The sequence below is a fragment of the Salmo salar genome, chromosome 09 (genome assembly GCF_965601325.2).
Source record: "Salmo salar chromosome 09, fSalSal1, whole genome shotgun sequence".
In the NCBI taxonomy this organism is placed as follows: Eukaryota; Metazoa; Chordata; class Actinopteri; order Salmoniformes; family Salmonidae; genus Salmo; species Salmo salar.
Genome location: NC_138299.1, coordinates 88,459,059 through 88,477,322, shown reverse-complemented (window position 1 = coordinate 88,477,322; position 18,264 = coordinate 88,459,059). Strand labels below are relative to the sequence as shown.

Below are 18,264 nucleotides of genomic sequence, written 5' to 3'. Positions count from 1 at the left end.
ATGAAAGTGTGTCTTTAGGATTCAGGAACAATGGTCTCTTCTTCTATGACTAGAGCTGCTATAGTAGGATCCAACCAGTGTAGCGTTACTGAGCCATGCAACAGCTGGCTGCAGCGACTAACATAGCTTGGTCCAACTGTGCTTTGAGAGGACAGACTCAGAGCCAGGGTCAGTCTGTATTTTCGACAATACATCCATCTTTATCGCTCCATCTCTCTACCTCTCAATTTCTCTAGGTATCTGTCCGACCACTTCCCTTTCTCTTTTTGTATTTGCCCCTTCACTCTACCCCTACTATCTTCATCTCCTGCTGTCTCTCCATCTCCTTTCTCCCCTCCCCTCCCCCTCTCCTCTCCCTCTCTCCCTCCTGCCATCTTGCAGGGCAGCAGAGCTAGACTCTGCAGGCGTTTGGGGAGGCTCCAGACCTCACGGCCAGAGGGTGACACAGATTTCCGGAGGAAGGGGGATTCATCTCCAAATGACTGGAAAGGCACAAGGGGAAAGTGGAGATTCAGGAATATAAAATCCCTTTGTGCGCGAGAGTAAGCGATGCACAATACGACATGTTTTTTATTCAGTGGGAATAGTAATAGCGTGCTACCTGATTTTTTTGCCTGAGTTGGCAGTACTTCTGTAAGACACGCGAAGAAGCGGACACACGCACAGGCTCTCTGACTGAAGGCACACAGGAAGTGCAAGCAATGGCCCAATTATAGCGTGACACCTCACCCTGCCATTTCCATGGTTACGCCATCCAACCGTCCCCCTGAGTGAGCGGTGGAGGAAGAAAGTCCTATCTCATCAACTATCGTCACGGCAACCTCCAAACCCCCTGCCTGTGTGAGCCGTACTCTCTGCAATCACAATATTACGGTGTGAGAGAGAATGAGTGTGTCTGCATACTGCATGATCAGGAATAAAATTGAAAAAATTGGATCAGTGTGTGAATGGGAATGAGGACATGTGTGAATGCATTGAGTGGTGGGGAGTCACGTTTTCATATATTTTGTTTGTGTAAGTTTTGGTCGTGTGTGTGTGTGTGTGTGATGTAGTGATAAGGTTCTCCACTCTGTCAGGCCATCATGCATGCCTCCCCCAAGACACACTACATAAAGCCCCATGGGAAATAGACAGGGATCAGTCAGCCCCTGAAATACACACTGACACACTCACCCCAACACACACATAGACAGGCAGTTTCCTTGTCTTTATTCAGAAGGCAGACCGTAGAGGTGTAAGAACTACACACTAATCAGGACTTAAGTACATCTACTACTCATCATTTTATTAACCGTGACATGAATAGAAAAACAAACATCATATTAGGAACAGGTCTGTCCTTCTTGGTTTGGCTTATATGGAAACGTCCAGGTCAGAAGCTTCCATGACAAAATGTTCCAAAATGGAGTATAAAAAGGAATTACATTTTCAATTAATAAACAATACTCTGTGGTTAATGAGGTGGTTCATTTTAGACTCAACAATATGTAAATCCATTGGGTTTTCATCTTCATGTTTTTGATTGTCGAAGATACTGTACTCTCCAAGCCAATCCAACAAGGCCACCTGAATTGACTTTGGCTCTCTGGACGTACAATGTCCATGATCACATTCCAAATGGGCGGAGTCAATTCATTTGACTGGCAGTTCTTAGGGAGAGATAGGTGGAATCCTATTGTAGCCATGGAAACGCTGCTCCTGACGGAAACACCATCTTCTATGAAAGTAGAGGAGAAAGGTCAGAAGGCAGTGGTCCACTCAAAACACAAACACATGTACACAGACTATTACACCTCAAGACCATAGACAGTAACAAATGAACATAGTACTATTAAAGAGGTATACACTGAGTGTGAACACCTTCCTAATATTACGTTTCCCCCCCTCAGAACAGCCTCTATTCATCAGAGCATGGACTCTACAAGGTGTCGAACACGTTCCACAGGGATGCTGGACCATGTTGACTCCAACCACTCCCACAGTTGAGACCAGTTGGCTGGATGTCCTTTGGGTGGTGGACCATTCTTGATACACACAGAAACTGTTGAGCGTGAAAAACCCAGCAGCGCTGCGCCTGGAACTTACTACCATACTCCGTTCAAAGGCACTTAAATATTTTGTCTTGCCATTCACACACACACAACCATGTCTCAATTGTCTCATGGCTTAAAAATCCTTCTTTAACCTGTCTCATGCCCTTCATATATATATAAAGTGGATTTAACAGGTGACATCAATAAGGGTTCATCCCCTGGATTCACCTGGTCAGTCTATGTCATGGAAATAGCACTCAGTGTATATTATTTTGGACAGCAGTTGTCAAACCTCAAATAAAGTCAGACTGCCCATTCTAATAGTGTGTATTTAGGTGTGTTTCTCCACTTCTTCTCACCTCTAACCCAGTGGCTGCCTTCTTCTTCAGCTGCTCACACTTCCTGTACTTGCAGATCTGGTGTCCAGTCTTGCGGTTGCGGCAGGCACTGCATTCTTCACAGTTCCCCATCCGTCGACATGGCACACACTCTCCGCATCGCTTCCTCTTCCTTCTCCCAGCACCCCCCCCGCCGCCAGGGGACGAGCTCTCGCCTCGCAACCTCTCCACACCCTCCCCAATGCCAGCCATTCCCATTGACCCTCCACCACCAGTCAGGAATCCCCCTCCTCCCGCTGTCAGAGCAAACAGGCCTGGGTTCAAGGAGAACCAGGAGCAGCCTAGCAGTGGCAGGAAGTCTGTCACACAACCCATGCTGTCCCCTTCAACCCTGGACCCACCTTCCACCTCCTCCCCATCCCCCCCAGCCTCCCCGGCCCCCAGCCCACCCAGAGGGCCCTGGTCCTTGGGTGTGGGGGTCAGTGTCAAGGCCCCAGCCCTCATCAGCAGCTCTGCAGCATGAGCCAAGTGAAGCCCACTGGGGGAGTCCCAGAGGTCTATGTTGGAGGAGGGGGCCCGGTGAGGCTTGGGCTGCCTGGGCTGGTTGGGCCTGTGCTGGGCTGCAGTGGGGTGGAGGAAGCCCCTGATATCCGTACTACTGGAGCTACTATGGTGGTGGGCTAATCTGTTGGTGTTGTTGAGATACTCTGAGAGGGAGCAGGGATGAGAGCGCTTCAGGCTTCGTCTTAGAGGCTCACTGAGGATCCTATTGGCTCTCTGCTGTTCCGGAGAGGAAGGGCCAGACATGTCCAGTGTATCTGCCATACTGGGTGGGGGGTTGGGAGGTGGTGGGGTAATGCCAAGGTAAGAACAGTGACAACAGTTACTGTTAGCCAATCACAACACACTGACAGCTGTTATATTCCCATGATCCTCTCTGATACCTTTATACCCTGTGGAGCTGAGCAGAGGGAGATGGAGGAGAGGGGGAAGGAGACAGAGGAGACAAAGAAAGGGGAGAGGTGGAGAAAAGAGAGATAGATGTTATTAGAGAGGCATTGGTGGATGGTTGGTTTTATTTTCAGTGAATGAAAGACAATGATGACATCGTAAGACATTGGCCTAAGCTAATTAAGGGAATAATAGCATACTAGCCTATGTTTGAGAAAGCTTGTAAAATGTGTACAAAATATAGGCTACATCTGAGGCTGATAAAACGATATGCCTTGAATAACGTGACGCTTTCTACATTTGAGTTAAGATAGACCGGGGTGTTGTTGCACCTGAGTTCCAAGGGGGACAAATCTATGCAATAATGGAATACCACAAACAAATAGCCTATTGCGCATATGCGCCAGTCAAATTTGGAGCGCGCATTTTGATTTGACTACAGTAGTTGTGATGTGAGCCATGCTTGAGAAAATACAATCTCTACCTCTAAATGCCATCGAGTTCGAATAGGATAAGAAAATACCTTTTGTCTAGACACAGTGACAGTCCGGCGTACGCGCGTGCACGACACGGTCGCAGTGGATAAATAAAATACGCTATATTTCCTCACTAAACGATAACGTTTGGGTTCGCGTGATGTAATTCTTACAATTGATAATATTGCAAAAGTATGAATAGGTCATATCTCTCTTCAATATATGATATGATATTATCACAGCCTTTCGTAATTCGTGCACCTACCAATGCGACGCGAGCTGACCGGAGCCCCACTGTCCAGTGGTTTGTCCGTGGTGCCTTCCACGAATATTGGAATAAATAAAGGGAGACAGAAAAAAATCCTAAGAAATGGTCAACTATTAGACACATCCAATCTTTATCTACAGTGATCAACCGAGAAAACGGAGCCGTAAACCATTTGTCCAGTTCGGTGGCTGCATAGGTCCTTCGCCTTTACCGTCTCGCATTCCCACCTCCTCGTCCCCGCCACTCGCTGAGCGGAACACGCAAACACACTTCATAGATTTGGGGGGCGTCACACAAAAAGCGAACTGGAGTCATGGTCATGAGACGCAGAAAATGACCCCATGACCACAATATGTCCGAACAGCGAATTCCTGTGTTCATTTCATTTCTGTGTCGTCATATAAAATGTTACAAACGCATACAGATAGACAGATAACGCCAATGTGTTCATTCTTTTGGAAATACAATTAATGACAGGAAAGGTTTTCTTATGTCTACAATAACTCTTGATTGAAATAGATCACCGTTAAGAAATTGGAAAAGGCTGTTTGGCGAATCACTTTTTGTTATGAATGAAATTCATCAGACTGGCAGGTGAGTGATTGTACGTTGTGTGTGTGTTCCTTGCAATGTCATGGTGTTGGAAGCCGGACTGTAACAAACAGGGTAGCCGCCATCAGCGTAGATGGGCCAATTTAGAGGCGCACCGGATAATCCACTCCACCTCTTGTGAGAGTCCTGTTTGGCACACATCCAGTTGTGGTGTGAGGCTGAGTGTGTGTGCGCGTAGTGTGGCCTGGGCAACAGTAAAATGGAGAGGGGGCTGCGTAATCCTCACGCCTGCTAGTGGAGCGAGAGCAGCTCCCAGCGGCTAGAGAAAATATTGCATTGTATAAGTGGGTAAAATGGCATACATCGGATCACATAAACTGCTTTGCAGCGAGACATAAAAATCAGCACCACATAATGTCGGCCTTCTAGGGCTTCAGGAAACGAATGACAGTCAAGACTGACCACTTTGACAACGTTTATTCACAAAATACATCACGATCAAGTCAGACATATTCAGTAGAAAATGTATATGTTGGACATTAAAAAATATATATTCCTATAGGCTTTACTTTGAACAGTGGAATAGACAAGTCAGACCTGACATAAGACCAGGCCTTCATCTGTAACCTTGTAATAAAGGTCTATAAACAACACTAATTAGTCAAGTTCCGCTTTCTGAAATACTATTATGGAACCCTTCTAGACCTATAGGACAGGTCCTGTCTAAAAGGCCTATTCTTTGTGCTGTTTTTAATCCATGAAGATATGCGTACGCAGGCTATTAGCGTATCACAACACAAGAAATGTGTCTAGACTAAACGCCTCTTATTTTAAGATGTGTAAAGATAGGCAGGTCTATAGTAGCCTACTATGGTACATTACCATGGCGAATGGAATATGTATCCTAGCCACAACAGCCCCTCTCCACTGCCTGGCCCGTGGCCCCACATAACCTGCTCTATGAAATCTGAGATCGGGGCACCGCTCTGAGATCAGGGTAACGATAAGTAGCTAAATAAAAGCCGGCCACACCTTGGACTATATGAATCAGCGACTATCTGTAACGGGATTAAAGGCCAGGGGGTTTAGCGCGCCCACTGCCGTGCCAAGCGCAATCACATGGCGCGCTCTTAAGGATATGAAAACAGTCGGGCTGGTCAAGGATTTGCAGAACAAATACTGTAGAACACAATGGCCACACATAAGCCTGAGCTGACTGTTGGTAAGGTTGTCCTACTTGAGGATACAACCTGGTTAAATTGATTGGTAAGTGTCCACTGTCCTGGCGAATGTATTTATGGCTCCTCTCAACAGGTTGCTTTCAGGTGTAATTGGGTGAAGTGGGCTAGTGAATGTAGTAAACAATTACAATTTCCTTATATCTCGGCTACATAACTTCAGTTGTGCTTACAGTGAGTGAAGGTGTGGCTAAGTATGGCGAGTGTTTTGAATTGATCAAATGTTCACATGGGTATTCCTAACGTTCACTTAATTCAGACATTAACTTGGAGAATTATAAAATAAATTGCTTTACCTTTATATATCTGGAATCCATGATTTTCAAATACTACTGGGATTGACATTTGCAACGATGGAAGTTGAGGTAACGGTAAACCTGGGGGGTTGCATCCTGTCCGTTGGCCGGTGAGATGTTCTGATCCCGCGCACCAAGGTCAGTCAGAATACATCTGAATACGGTCTTTTATGACAGACTGGACCAGTCCAGACTGAGCGACGTCACTGGTGCGATGACCAATCAATCCAATCATCAAAAATGGTTACAAGGTAACTAACTGTCGGTTGTCAATCGGACATAAATGAGATGTTTTGGGATAAAAACAGTAAGCTACTACATAAGTAGAATTTGATCTGAAAAACTGGGTAATTATAAAAACGATCAAACTTATTTATCACCTTTTCAACCTATGTGCAATCTATTATTAAAGATGTGATTCGATGTATTGAGAGGCAGATATTTGTAAGGCCAGTGGTAGAGTAACGTTTTATAGCATTTAAGTGCAATTCCCCAGAGCCAAGGTTTTAGGTTATTTACATTTTAGAGGAACCCTTAAATCTGCTTTTTCCACCTTTTGAACTTCACTGAGGAAAACAGAGGCGAAAGCAGTAGTTGAACAACATGTCTTCCATCCATCTCTCCAGCCAGTGATGTTTCAAACTCAAGTGGACGCTTGAGTCATGGTTTTTATTACACAGTTTAATCAACACACAAAGCTCAAAGAGCCTCTCAGGTAATTCAATATACAGAGTTTGTGTGAGGAGCATTTTTGTCCTCACACCCAGAGCCCAAGCCAGCCCCACCGCCTGAAGATGTTGTTAGCCTCCAATTTCAACAATAGCAAAAATACAACCTAAGCGTTATAGGGAAATAATAAAACACAGGATAAACTAAGAAAACTTTCTTTAAATACCTGGTCCAAAACCTCCAGTTTGTGAATGTAATGAAGGTGGTGGTCTTCGCAAAAGGGGGTTTGGGGGGGGGGGGCAGAAACAATCTTGGTTTATGGCAATGGTGGGGGACAGTGGGTCAATTAAAGTCCTTTCATATAATTCAAGAGAAGACCAGAAGGCCATACACTTTTCCATTTTATAGCCTGCTATGATTTTTAAATAATTCCTTTGTAGATTTTATACAAAATACATGAGTGCCCTCAACTCAACATGTGAAACGCTTTCCTGAAATCATGTCTATATAGCTGGGATATCAGGAGACAAAACAAGGTATAGAGTGTAAAAATCCTTCCATTTTAGACCCCCCCCCCCCTCCCCACCAAAAAAAAAAGAAAGAACAGTCCCCTAGTCATACAGATGATAAGGAATGCTTTTAGAGTCAAGAACATTTGGAGTGAGGGCGCAGGCAGGGCCCTATGGAAACATCAGGGGGCAGAGTAGCCCAGCCTGCATCAGAGATATGACCAGGAATGAGGGGAGCGCAAGGGGCAAGGAGGGGGTATGATTGCAGTTTGAGAATATGTACACCATGGCTGCCAGGTTAAGTGGGGTGGAGAATTGGTCGTAAAGGGAGGGATGAAAGGGCAGGAAAGAGGGAGGTGCTCTGGTTAAGGGGAGGCGTGGCTCAAAGAAAGCACTCCAATGGAAACCAACAAGATCCGTTTTAACTTCTCTTTACTTTCAAAGCTCCCCTAACCTTAGTTGTACAGGTGGTTTCGCCATGATTCTACTCCAACACTACATTGCATACTTTTGTGTCCATTCCCGAGCTATTCTGTTGTACCTGGAAGCAAAGAGAAAGAGTGTGAGTTTCTGGTTCATGAATAGAGTAAGTGTTCAGATTAACACACTGAACAAAAATATAAACGCAACATGTAAAGTGTTGGTCCCATGTTTCATGAGCTGAAATAAAATATCCCAGAAATGTTTCATAAGAACAAAATATTTAATTCTCTAAAATGTGGTGCACAAAATTGTTTATGTCCTTGTTAGTGAGCATTTCTCCTTTGCCAAGTTAATCCATCCACCTGACAGGTGTGGCATATGAAGAAGCTGATTAAACAGCATGATCATTACACAGGTGGAACTTGTGCTGGGGTTAACAAAAGGCCACTAAAATGTGCAGTTGTGTCTAGAGGTCGACCGATTATGATTTTTCAACACCGATACCGATTATTGGAGGACCCCCAAAAACCGGTACCGATTAATCGGCCGATTTTTAAAATGTATTTGTAATAATGACAATTACAACAATTCTGAATGAACACTTATTTTAACTTAATATAATACATCAATAAAATCAATTTAGCCTCAAATAAATAATGAAACATGTTCAATTTGGTTTAAATAATGCAAAAACAAAGTGTTGGAGAAGAAAGTAAAAGTGCAATATGTGCCATGTAAAAAAGCTAACGTTTAAGTTCCTTGCTCAGAACATGAGAACATATGAAAGCTGGTGGTTCCTTTTAACATGAGACTTCAATATTCCCAGGTAAGAAGTTTTAGGTTGTAGTTATTATAGGAATTATATAACTATTTCTCTCTATACGATTTGTATTTCATATAGCTTTGACTATTGGATGTTCTTATAGGCACTTCAGTATTGCCAGTGTAACGGTATAGCTTCCGTCCCTCTCCTCGCTCCTACCTGGGCTCGAACCAGGAAAACATCGACAACAGCTACCCTTGAAGCAGCGTCACCCATGTAGAGCAAGGGGAACAACTACTCCAAGTCTCAGAGCGAGTGACGTTTGAAACGCTATTAGCGCACACCCCGCTAACTAGCTAGCCATTTCACATCGGTTACACCAGCCTAATCTTGGGAGTTGAAAGGCTTGAAGTCATAAACAGCGCAATGCTTGAAGCACAGCGAAGAGCTGCTGGCAAAATGTACGAAAGTGCTGTTTGAATGAATGCTTACGAGCCTGCTGCTGCCTACCACCGCTCAGTCAGACTGCTCTATCAAATCAGACTTAATTATAATATAATAAACACAGAGAAATACGAGCCTTAGGTCATTAATATTGTCGAATCCGGAAACTATCATCTCGAAAACAAAAAGTTTTTTCTTTCAGTGAAATACGGAACCGTTCCGTATTTTATTTAATGGGTGGCATCCCTAAGTCTAAATATTCCTGTTACATTACACAACCTTCAATGTTATGTCATAATTACGTAAAATTCTGGCAAATTAGTTCGCAATGAGCCAGGAGGCCCAAACTGTTGCATATACCCTGACTCTGCATGCAATGAACGCAAGAGAAGTGACACAATTTCACCTGGTTAATATTGCCTGCTAACCTGGATTTCTTTTAGCTAAATACGCAGGTTTAAAAATATTTATTCTGTGTATTGATTTTAAGAAAGGCATTGATGTTTATGGTTAGGTACAGTCGTGCAACGATTGTGCTTTTTTTTCGCAAATGCGCTTTTGTTAAATCATCCTCCGTTTGGCGAAGTCGGCTGTCTTTGTTAGGAAGAAATAGTCTTCACAGTTCGCAACGAGCCAGGCGGCTCAAACTGCTGCATATACCCTGACTCTGTTGCAAGAGAAGTGACACATTTTCCCAAGTTAAAAGAAATTCATGTTAGCAGGCAATATTAACTAAATATACAAGTTAAAAAATATATACTTGTGTATTGATTTTAACCTGTTTGGGCTAGGGGGCAGTATTGAGAATTTTGGAAAAAATATGTGCCCATTTTTAACTGCCTTCTACACCAACTCAGAAGCTAGAATATGCATATTATTGTTCAGGTTTGGATAGAAAACACCCTAAAGTTTATAAAACTGTTTGAATGGTGTCTGTGAGTATAACAGAACTCCTATGGCAGGCAAAAACCTGACAAGGTTTCATGCAGGAAGTGGCCTGTCTGACAAGGAGTCGTGCGTCTTGCATCTGTTTATTGAAAAGTAAGCATCTTAGCTGTAACGTGACAATTCCCAGGGCTCCAATAGGCTCTCAGGACGCGGGAAAATCATGAAGGTTGACGAGGCAGCCTCAGGCTGAAACAGATTATCATCTTATTCAAGTGTCCCATTAGGTGACAATGGAGTGAGGCGCGTGCGCGATTAGCCCCCGTGGAGTATTTTAATTCGGCTGTTTAGTTTATTGCAGATTCCCGGTCGGAATATTATCGCTTTTCTACGAGATAAATGGCATAAAAATTGGTTTTAAACAGCGGTTGACTTGCTTCGAAGTACGGTAATGGAATATTTAGACATTTTTTGTCACGCCATGCGCTATGCTCGTGACCGTGGATTACCATTCTGATAGTGTCTAGAACTCACGAACAAAACGGCGCTGTTTGGATATAATGATGGATTATTTGGGACCAAACCTACATTTGTTATTGAAGAAGTCCTGGGACTGCATTCTGACGAAGAACAAGAAAGGTAAGAACATTTTTCTTATAGGAAATGTGATTTTGGTGAAGGCTGAACTGCGTGGGTGTCTAAATAACTAGCCCTGTGATGCCGGGCTATGTACTTAGAATATTGCAAAATGTGCTTCATCCGAAAAGCTATTTTAAAATCGGACATATCGAGTGCATAGAGGAGTAATGTATCTATAATTCTTAAAATAATTGTTATGCTTTTTGTGAACGTTTATCGTGAGTAATTTAGCAAACTGTTAGTAAATTCCCCGGAAGTTTGCGGGGGGTATGCTAGTTCTGAACGTCACATGCTAATGTAAAAAGCTGGTTTTTGATATAAATATGAACTTGATTGAACAAAACATGCATGTATTGTATAACATAATGTCCTAGGGTTGTCATCTGATGAAGATCATCAAAGGTGAGTGCTGCATTTAGCTGTCTTCTGGGTTTTGGTGACATTATATGCTGGCTTGAAAAATGGGTGTCTGATTATTTATGGCTTGGTACTCTGCTGACATAATCTAATGTTTTGCTTTCGTTGTAAAGCCTTTTTGAAATCGGACAGTGTGGTTAGATTAACGAGAGTCTTGTCTTTAAATAGCTGTAAAATAGTCATATGTTTGAGAAATTGAAGTAATAGCATTTCAAAGGTTTTGAAAATCGCGCCACAGGATTCAACTGGCTGTTACGTAGGTGGGACGAATTCGTCCCGCCTAGCCCAGAGAGGTTAAGAAAGGCATTGACGTTTACGGTTGGAGCAACGTGTACCTAAGCGATTATATGCAACGCAGGACAGGCTAGATAAACTAGTATTATCGTCAACCATGTGTAGTTAACTAGTGATTATGATTGATTGATTGTTTTTTATAAGATAAGTTTAATGCTAGCTAGCAACTTACCTTGGCTTCTTACTGCATTCGCGTAACAGGCTGGCTCCTCGTGGAGTGCAATGTAAAGCAGGTGGTTAGAGCGTTGGACTAGTTAACCATAAGGTTGCGAGATTGAATCCCCGAGCTGACAAAGTAAAAATCTGTCGTTCTGCCCCTGAACAAGGCAGTTAACCCACCGTTCCTAGGCCATCATTGAAAATAAGAATGTGTTCTTAACTGACTTGCCTAGTTAAATAAAGGTGAAAAACAAAAAAACGGCCAAATTGGCATAAAAAAAATACCGATTTCCGATTGTTATGAAATCGGCCCTAATTAAATCGCCCATTCCGATTAATCGGTCGACCTCTAGTTGTGTCACACAATGCCACAGATGTCTCAAATTGAGGGAGCGTGCAATTGGCATGCTGACTGCAGGCATAAGCTACGGACAACGAACAGAATTGCATTTTATCGATGGCAATTTGAATGCAGAGATACCGTGACGAGATCCTGAGGCCCTTTGTCGTGCCATTCATCCGCCGCCATCACCTAATGTTTCAGCATGATAATGCACAACCCCATGTCCAAGAATCTGTACACAATTCCTGGAAGCGGAACATTTCCCAGTTCTTCCATAGCCTGCCTACTCAGACATGTCACCCATTGAGCATGTTTGGGATGCTCTGGATCGCCATGTATAACAACGTGTCCCAGTTCCAGTCCAATATCTAGCAACTTCGCACACCCATTTAAGAGGAGTGGGACAAACAACTCTATGCAAAGGAGAAGTGTCGCGCTGCATGAGGCAAATGGTGGGCACACCAGATACCGACTGGTTCTGATCCACGCCCCTACCTTTTTTTGAAGGTATCTGTGACCAGATGATAACTGTATACCCAGTCATGTGAAATCCATATAGTAGAGCCTAATTTATTTATTTTGATTGACTGATTTTCTTATATGAACTGTAACTCAGTAAAAATCTTTGCAAATGTTGCATTTATATTTTTGTTCAGTGTATATATAAGCAAACATATTCAACAGTTGCAGCATACAGACCCAGAGGATTATCTAAAGGATCTAACAAGATCATCCTGTTTAACCACTGACTCAAGAGCTTGTATGACATCCTATAGTACACCTTCATCTGAAGCAAGATAGTTAGTTAGTTACTCACTTTTCCCTGTCCGTCTTGTAGATGCGGGCGATCTCCGGTACTAAGGGGTCGTCCGGGTTTGGGTCGCACAGCAGAGAGCAGATTGACAGGAGAACTAAGGGAAGGTTCGATGTTAATGGTTCAGCTTAGGACAGAGGTAAGGAGAGCTGAACTTAAGAGTTAGGCAGTTACTGTGACAAAACAGACAAACAACAGGAAGTTCAGTCAGTCACTCAGATACCCCACCAGACACAGGTTCCAAAACAAACAGCAAAGAGGACATATTCATATTTTGCAGTCTTAGTAACATAAAAACAACTTTTTTTTCTTCTTTCATCTACTCTGTAGTGTACGGTGTACCTTTGGAGATTGTTAGGGCGGGAGACCACTGTGATCGCAGGATGTCGAGACAGATGCTGCCGTTGCTGTTGATATTTGGGTGGTAGATTCTTGTGGTAAACGCAACCTGCACACAGAGAAACAAACAGAACGGACACGGTTGAGTTAAGAGGAGGAAGAAAGAACTAAATGGATGACAGGTACAGAAAAGGAGCATCATGAAATGACGCAGTTACAGCCATCACAGAGAAAAGATGCAGAAACAAATGCATGTTTGTGCAGGTGTGTATGAGAAACTACGATAAGTGGATGTTCTGTCATTTCAGTGTGTGTACACACATTTCTGTCTCACCTTTGGCGGTTTGAAGGGGTAGTCTGTGGGAAAGTGAATGGTCAGGAAGAATACCCCACCCTGATAAGGACTGTCATTCTGTTAGAGAGAGCAGAATATTCAGCACTATTAGTATCAAGTCAATCTTAGCTGAGTTGAACAGGTCTTTAGTATAATTTAATCATGGAGAGAAACACTGTCCTATACAACATTATATAAGCTAATATTTATGGTAGCGTGACTGTTGTCAGTACTTACAGGTCCCATTATTGTGGCTTGCCAGTGAAACACTGAAAAACAGAGAAGTGAAACCACCAGATGTAGTCAGTCAGAGTAGCGAGAGGGAGTAGGAAGGCTGAGGCAAAGCCTAGGATGGGGCTGGATACTCATTCTAGAAGATTTATAATACAATTCCAGCAGTATAAAAAATTGATTGACACAATATCATGAATGATGTCAGTGCAGTAGTTAAGCAAATGGATATTTGAATTCAAGCAAATGTTATATTGCTGACGTAATCCATCCTAAAAACTCAGGGGAGTGGCTGAATGCCATCTAAAGATAAGAATGAATGCAAAGCTCTCAACTAAAAGAACTAACTAGAACATTACAACATTTTAAACAAAGGCACCATTACCACCCTGAGCTAAAATGCAGAAATGTGAGAAAATCTATAAGGAATAAGAGAACATCCAAGGTTAGAACCATTAGACAACCATTCTCTTGGAAAGACCCAGGTTGCTCTACTCTAGCCTATCTGGGATGTTATATAAGCCAAAAAGAAGTTGTGGACAAGGGTGACAAAGCTAAAATTTGTCATATTTTCGAGCTGAGCACATCACAGAGGGCACAGGGCAGGGGTAGTATACCAGATCCGATGGTTGCCGGAGAGTTCTTGAGAGCTAGTGATTCTCAAGTAGGCAGACAAAAAAAGTGGAATAATTTCATTCGAGACAACACTGGTACAATAAGCCAATTTGTTTCATCACTGTGTTCCCTGATAAGACATATCATTTAGCAGCAATTTGACAGATATCAGATGGCATTTGACACTTGTCTGAGTGAACCACTCAGTTTGTTAATGGCTTTGAACTTTATATCTTCTTATAATCAACAAGCAGTCTGACAGTAATTACTATGCATCTTAGACAATGATTTGACTAAAAGAGGGACTTGAGAAGTATGTTCAGTGATGCTCTCAAATATGCTTGATAGAAGGGGTTGTTGCAGTGGTCATGTTCACAAACTGGGAGTTCATTCCACACAATAAGCTAAATAAATCTCATTGTAAATTGCTTATTTTCTTTGTTGTTTGTAAGATACAAGGAAAAATGTTCAATCCGTCCAATCAATTAACATAATCTAGTATCAATGGTGTCCAGGTATGGTAAGGCAGTTACAGAGTGACATGCTGCTCCTGGCTATGATGGACATCTTACCTCACCTACCTTAATGTAACCATAGAACAATTGGTAAGTCAGCACAGACTTCCTGGTACCTGACCCAATACCAAAAGCGAAACTGATTTAAAGGGAAGGCATTTCACTGAGCCTGTAGATTCTAGAACAAACATGTGGCATCAAGGTAATCATTTTGAGATGAGCAGTCCAGATACTCTGTGGTTCTGGTTGGTTGAGAGATTTTACTGATAAACCAGACTGCACAAGACTCACCACATTTTAGAATAATTATGGATTATCTGCATCTAGCCTACTTTTTATTTTATTTTATTACACAAATCATGTGGAGAGCAGGAAGCCTAAAATGTTGAACAGGATGTCAGAACAAAAGCGATAACTGACATGTATTGTTGGGTTGCCTGATGACGAGCTACTTACTGTCATCTCCTACTGGTCCTGCAGAACACTGGGCTGGTGGGTCCCGTGCCAAGTCATTCAACTCCTGAGAGACGAGAATACAAGCGGTTAGCAATACTAGTTGAATGCATTTGTCTGCAAAGGGGCAGCCAAATATTCATCATGTCAATCACATTCTATTAATCTATTTAACAATCCAATACCGTTACAATTACATTTATATCACTTAGCAGAGGCTCCAGAGCAACTTACAATTAGGGTTAAATGCCTTTATCAACAGATTCTTCAACCTAGTCAGCTCAGTGATTTGAACCATCGACCTTTCGGTTACTGGCCCAATGCTCTTAACCACTAGGCTACCTGCCTAACACAGACAAATCATGTATTCACTAGTAATGTGACACCAGAGTTTAGAACGATACAAAGCTGGTAACAAGACTTCACCTACAAACTGTCAAACATTGTTAGATTTAACTGCCTGATCACAGCTTCATTCTACTGTGCTTTAGTAATCGAAACTTAACTAAAAAAGTTGGATAACAATATAAATATTTTCCCAAGCAACACACATGACAACCTGAGATCATAACCATGATATGAGTTAAGTCAACGTCATGGAAGCTACTACTGGGATTGCCTGGTACCTACTTGGCTTGCCATCTTTTGTCAACATGACTACCAAAAGTAATGAATCCGTATATTTAGCTGGTTAACAATGCCCAAATGTTAGCCAACTGCCACGCATTCTGGTTGATCACTATTATGAGTGAAGATATTAACGTGTAAAAAAAGGCCCATCTGATGATATATTTAGCTAATATCCAATTTACATGTTAGCGAGCTAGTTCCATTATGTAGTTAGCTGACATGAGGAAAAAATAAATAAAATACACACCTCATCTTATCTGGACAATTAGTTAACGCTACTCGGGGCCCAGTTTGACACTAATATGTCAAATTACAGCGGAGTGGAAGGCTAGAAAACGGTTTTAGTTAGTTAGTTAGGGCAAAATATTCCCAGCCATAACCTAGCAAGTTATCACCTAATTAGGTAGCTAGCTAAGTGAATACTGAATTTGTGGGACAAACAAATATATTTAGCTGGCTAGTTACTGACTAGCAAGCTAACTAACGTAGCCAACTGCATTAGCAGTGTTAGCTAGCAAATTACAGAAGCGTTAGCTGGCTAACGACTATTATGTAAACCAGTTATTTTGGATTCTAAATATGTAACACACTAATCTCCTCTGGATAAAGATAACATTACTAGCCAAGTTAACGTTAGATAGCTAACGTTAATTGGCAAACTGGTAGTAAAAGGTGCAGGGCCCAAAATGTGGATCGAACACCGAAAGAGGCGCATTGGTTGACGCCGTCAGCCCTGCATTAGCCGTACCTCCGTGGGTAACAAGCTTTAAAAAGCACAACATTTAATACCGACATCATTCAGGTGACACATATAACAGACAAAATTCAAATATATCACTTATTTATTGTAACTGCGAAACATTGGGCCTTGTCGTTGACTTCCTTCTTACCTTGTGAATTCTTTTAAGAGCCATTGTATTGTGCTAGCGCTGCCGTCACCGAAAACGTGTTATACTCGATTAAAATGGCGGTTCCGGTCTCTATCCGGAAGGAAATTCTTCGAAATATATCTCAAATAATACCTTAGTCTAATACTCAAATCACCGATTGCTATCAAAATGGGCACACCGATATAATTTTCTGGCTAAACTGAGAGACACTAGGGGTAGAACCACCTTCCTTCCTCCTGCTGCTGCAGCCGCTACCAAACCACTCACTCTGCGCTGTTTGTAGGAACCCTTCCGCCTACATGCGCATCCATCGCTGATGTTTCAGCACCATAGATTGCGCGCCGACAACATAGCGGTGCAATTGACGTCATTTCGGCTCCCGACAAGCGACAAGATATGAATAGTTCGCATGAATGATTCGAGCCAAAATGGCTTTCAAGCATATATTTTTCACTGTTGCGAGCTCATGAGAGAGCCTAGCAAATGGTTTAAAACATCTAGCAGCAAATTAGTTGCAATAGAAAGGGGTTGGACACACCACAATCAGGAAATCGTTTACAAAATATGATTTATGATTATGTATATGAGTTATTACACGACATTTATACGGGACAGTTAAATATTAAGCGCGGAGGGATATAAGGACTATTCGAGGTTCTTATCGCGAGAATGTAGTGCCACTGTACAGAATAAATTGAGCAGTGAGAACTCTACTTCACCCTAAATATAATTTTACAGAGTATAAATAGGAGGTCAAATATTTAGCATTTAGCTCTTTACTAATGCACTGTTTTGTGTCTGTTTTGACATATCGTTAATTCATTTTTCACATTATATATCTTGACATATGTGGAAAGCAGCATAATAATACTAATAATGAAAATAAGATAATATGGCTAAAGAATAAAGTAATAACAGATAATGGTCCTCTTATTCATGTTCATGCTCTATACTCAAATGCTTTATATGCCGTTGTAAACTGGGTGGTTTGAGCCCTGAATGCTGATTGGCTGAATGCCGTGATATATTTAAGCAATAAGGCACGAGGGGGTGTGGTACTGTATATGGCCAATATACCAAGGCTAAGGTCTGATAAAAATGATTTGTACTGTTCTAATTAACTTGGTAACCAGTTTAGAATAGCAATAAGGCACCTGGGGGGGGGGGGGGGGGGGGGTTGTGGCATATGGCCAATATACCACGGCTAACTGCTGAATCCAAGCAGGGGTGTCTCTACACCCCACTACCATAAACCAGGTTTTAAGTTTTTAAAAAGAGGGTGTGCACTACCAGGCAGGCACTACCCCCTGTGCCATAAATGTTCAGACCTCTTGGTATAGAGGACAGGTGTAGTGCACTTTGTGTAGCCTAGGCTACTGAGAAGCTACTGCTATTTATGATGGAACATAACTTTTTCTTATAAAAACTAAACAAAATGTTGTTATATACAAAGGCCTGTTTGCAATGACATGTACTAGTGTGTATTCTCACACAAAAGGCCACTGCAGAGGACAGGCTATGATATGTATTGTTAGGCCTATATGTTGCGTTCCCTAAACCTGATACCCTTTACAAATAGATGGGTAATAATAATAATGAATGCTTCCACAATAATGAATGCTCTTATCTAAGCTTTGAGGCAGATCCCCCATAGGGCCAGATCCCCTATAATAACATAAATAAATCATTATTATTGTTATGAACACACACAGACACACGCACACCAGTAATAACACCATATCGGGG

The 18,264-nt window shown here is 42.2% G+C and overlaps 2 protein-coding genes across 3 annotated transcripts; both read right to left on the bottom strand.

The window, feature by feature from the left end:
* Nucleotides 1-1,188: 1,188 nt before the first annotated feature.
* Nucleotides 1,189-4,301, bottom strand: LOC145850191 (uncharacterized). Its single transcript, XM_082956036.1, has 3 exons — nt 4,064-4,301; nt 2,393-3,332; nt 1,189-1,717 (listed from the first exon to the last, which is right to left on the bottom strand). The coding sequence occupies exons 2-3, from the start codon at nt 3,194-3,196 to the stop codon at nt 1,673-1,675; spliced, it is 849 nt and encodes a 282-aa protein (XP_082812162.1). The 5' UTR covers nt 3,197-3,332; nt 4,064-4,301; the 3' UTR covers nt 1,189-1,672.
* A 3,444-nt stretch (nt 4,302-7,745) lies between these two features.
* LOC106612114 (ubiquitin-conjugating enzyme E2 D2) lies at nt 7,746-16,823 on the bottom strand. 2 transcript variants are annotated; one of them, XM_082956038.1, is made up of 7 exons: nt 16,519-16,823; nt 15,002-15,065; nt 13,422-13,453; nt 13,172-13,262; nt 12,854-12,959; nt 12,515-12,608; nt 7,746-7,871 (listed from the first exon to the last, which is right to left on the bottom strand). In XM_082956038.1, exons 1-7 carry the CDS (start codon nt 16,540-16,542, stop codon nt 7,815-7,817), a joined length of 468 nt encoding a protein of 155 aa, XP_082812164.1. In that variant the 5' UTR covers nt 16,543-16,823; the 3' UTR covers nt 7,746-7,814. The 2 variants fall into 2 exon arrangements, with proteins under 2 accessions (XP_082812164.1, XP_014068474.1); XM_014212999.3 differs by having other exon boundaries at nt 13,185-13,262.
* Nucleotides 16,824-18,264: the final 1,441 nt, after the last annotated feature.

Bases quoted from the DNA above. Each gene is read 5' to 3' on its own strand.
- LOC145850191 (XM_082956036.1), bottom strand. From the start codon at position 3,196: ATGGCAGATACACTGGACATGTCTGGCCCTTCCTCTCCGGAACAGCAG. The intron at 1,718-2,392 runs GTGAGAAGAAGT...CTACTTTCATAG, and splicing joins AGGCAGCCACTGGGTTAGAG to AAGATGGTGTTTCCGTCAGG.
- LOC106612114 (XM_082956038.1), bottom strand. From the start codon at position 16,542: ATGGCTCTTAAAAGAATTCACAAG. The intron at 13,454-15,001 runs GTAAGTAGCTCG...TCTGTTTTTCAG, and splicing joins AGGACCAGTAGGAGATGACA to TGTTTCACTGGCAAGCCACA. The intron at 12,609-12,853 runs GTACACCGTACA...ACCTTCCCTTAG, and splicing joins CGCCCTAACAATCTCCAAAG to TTCTCCTGTCAATCTGCTCT.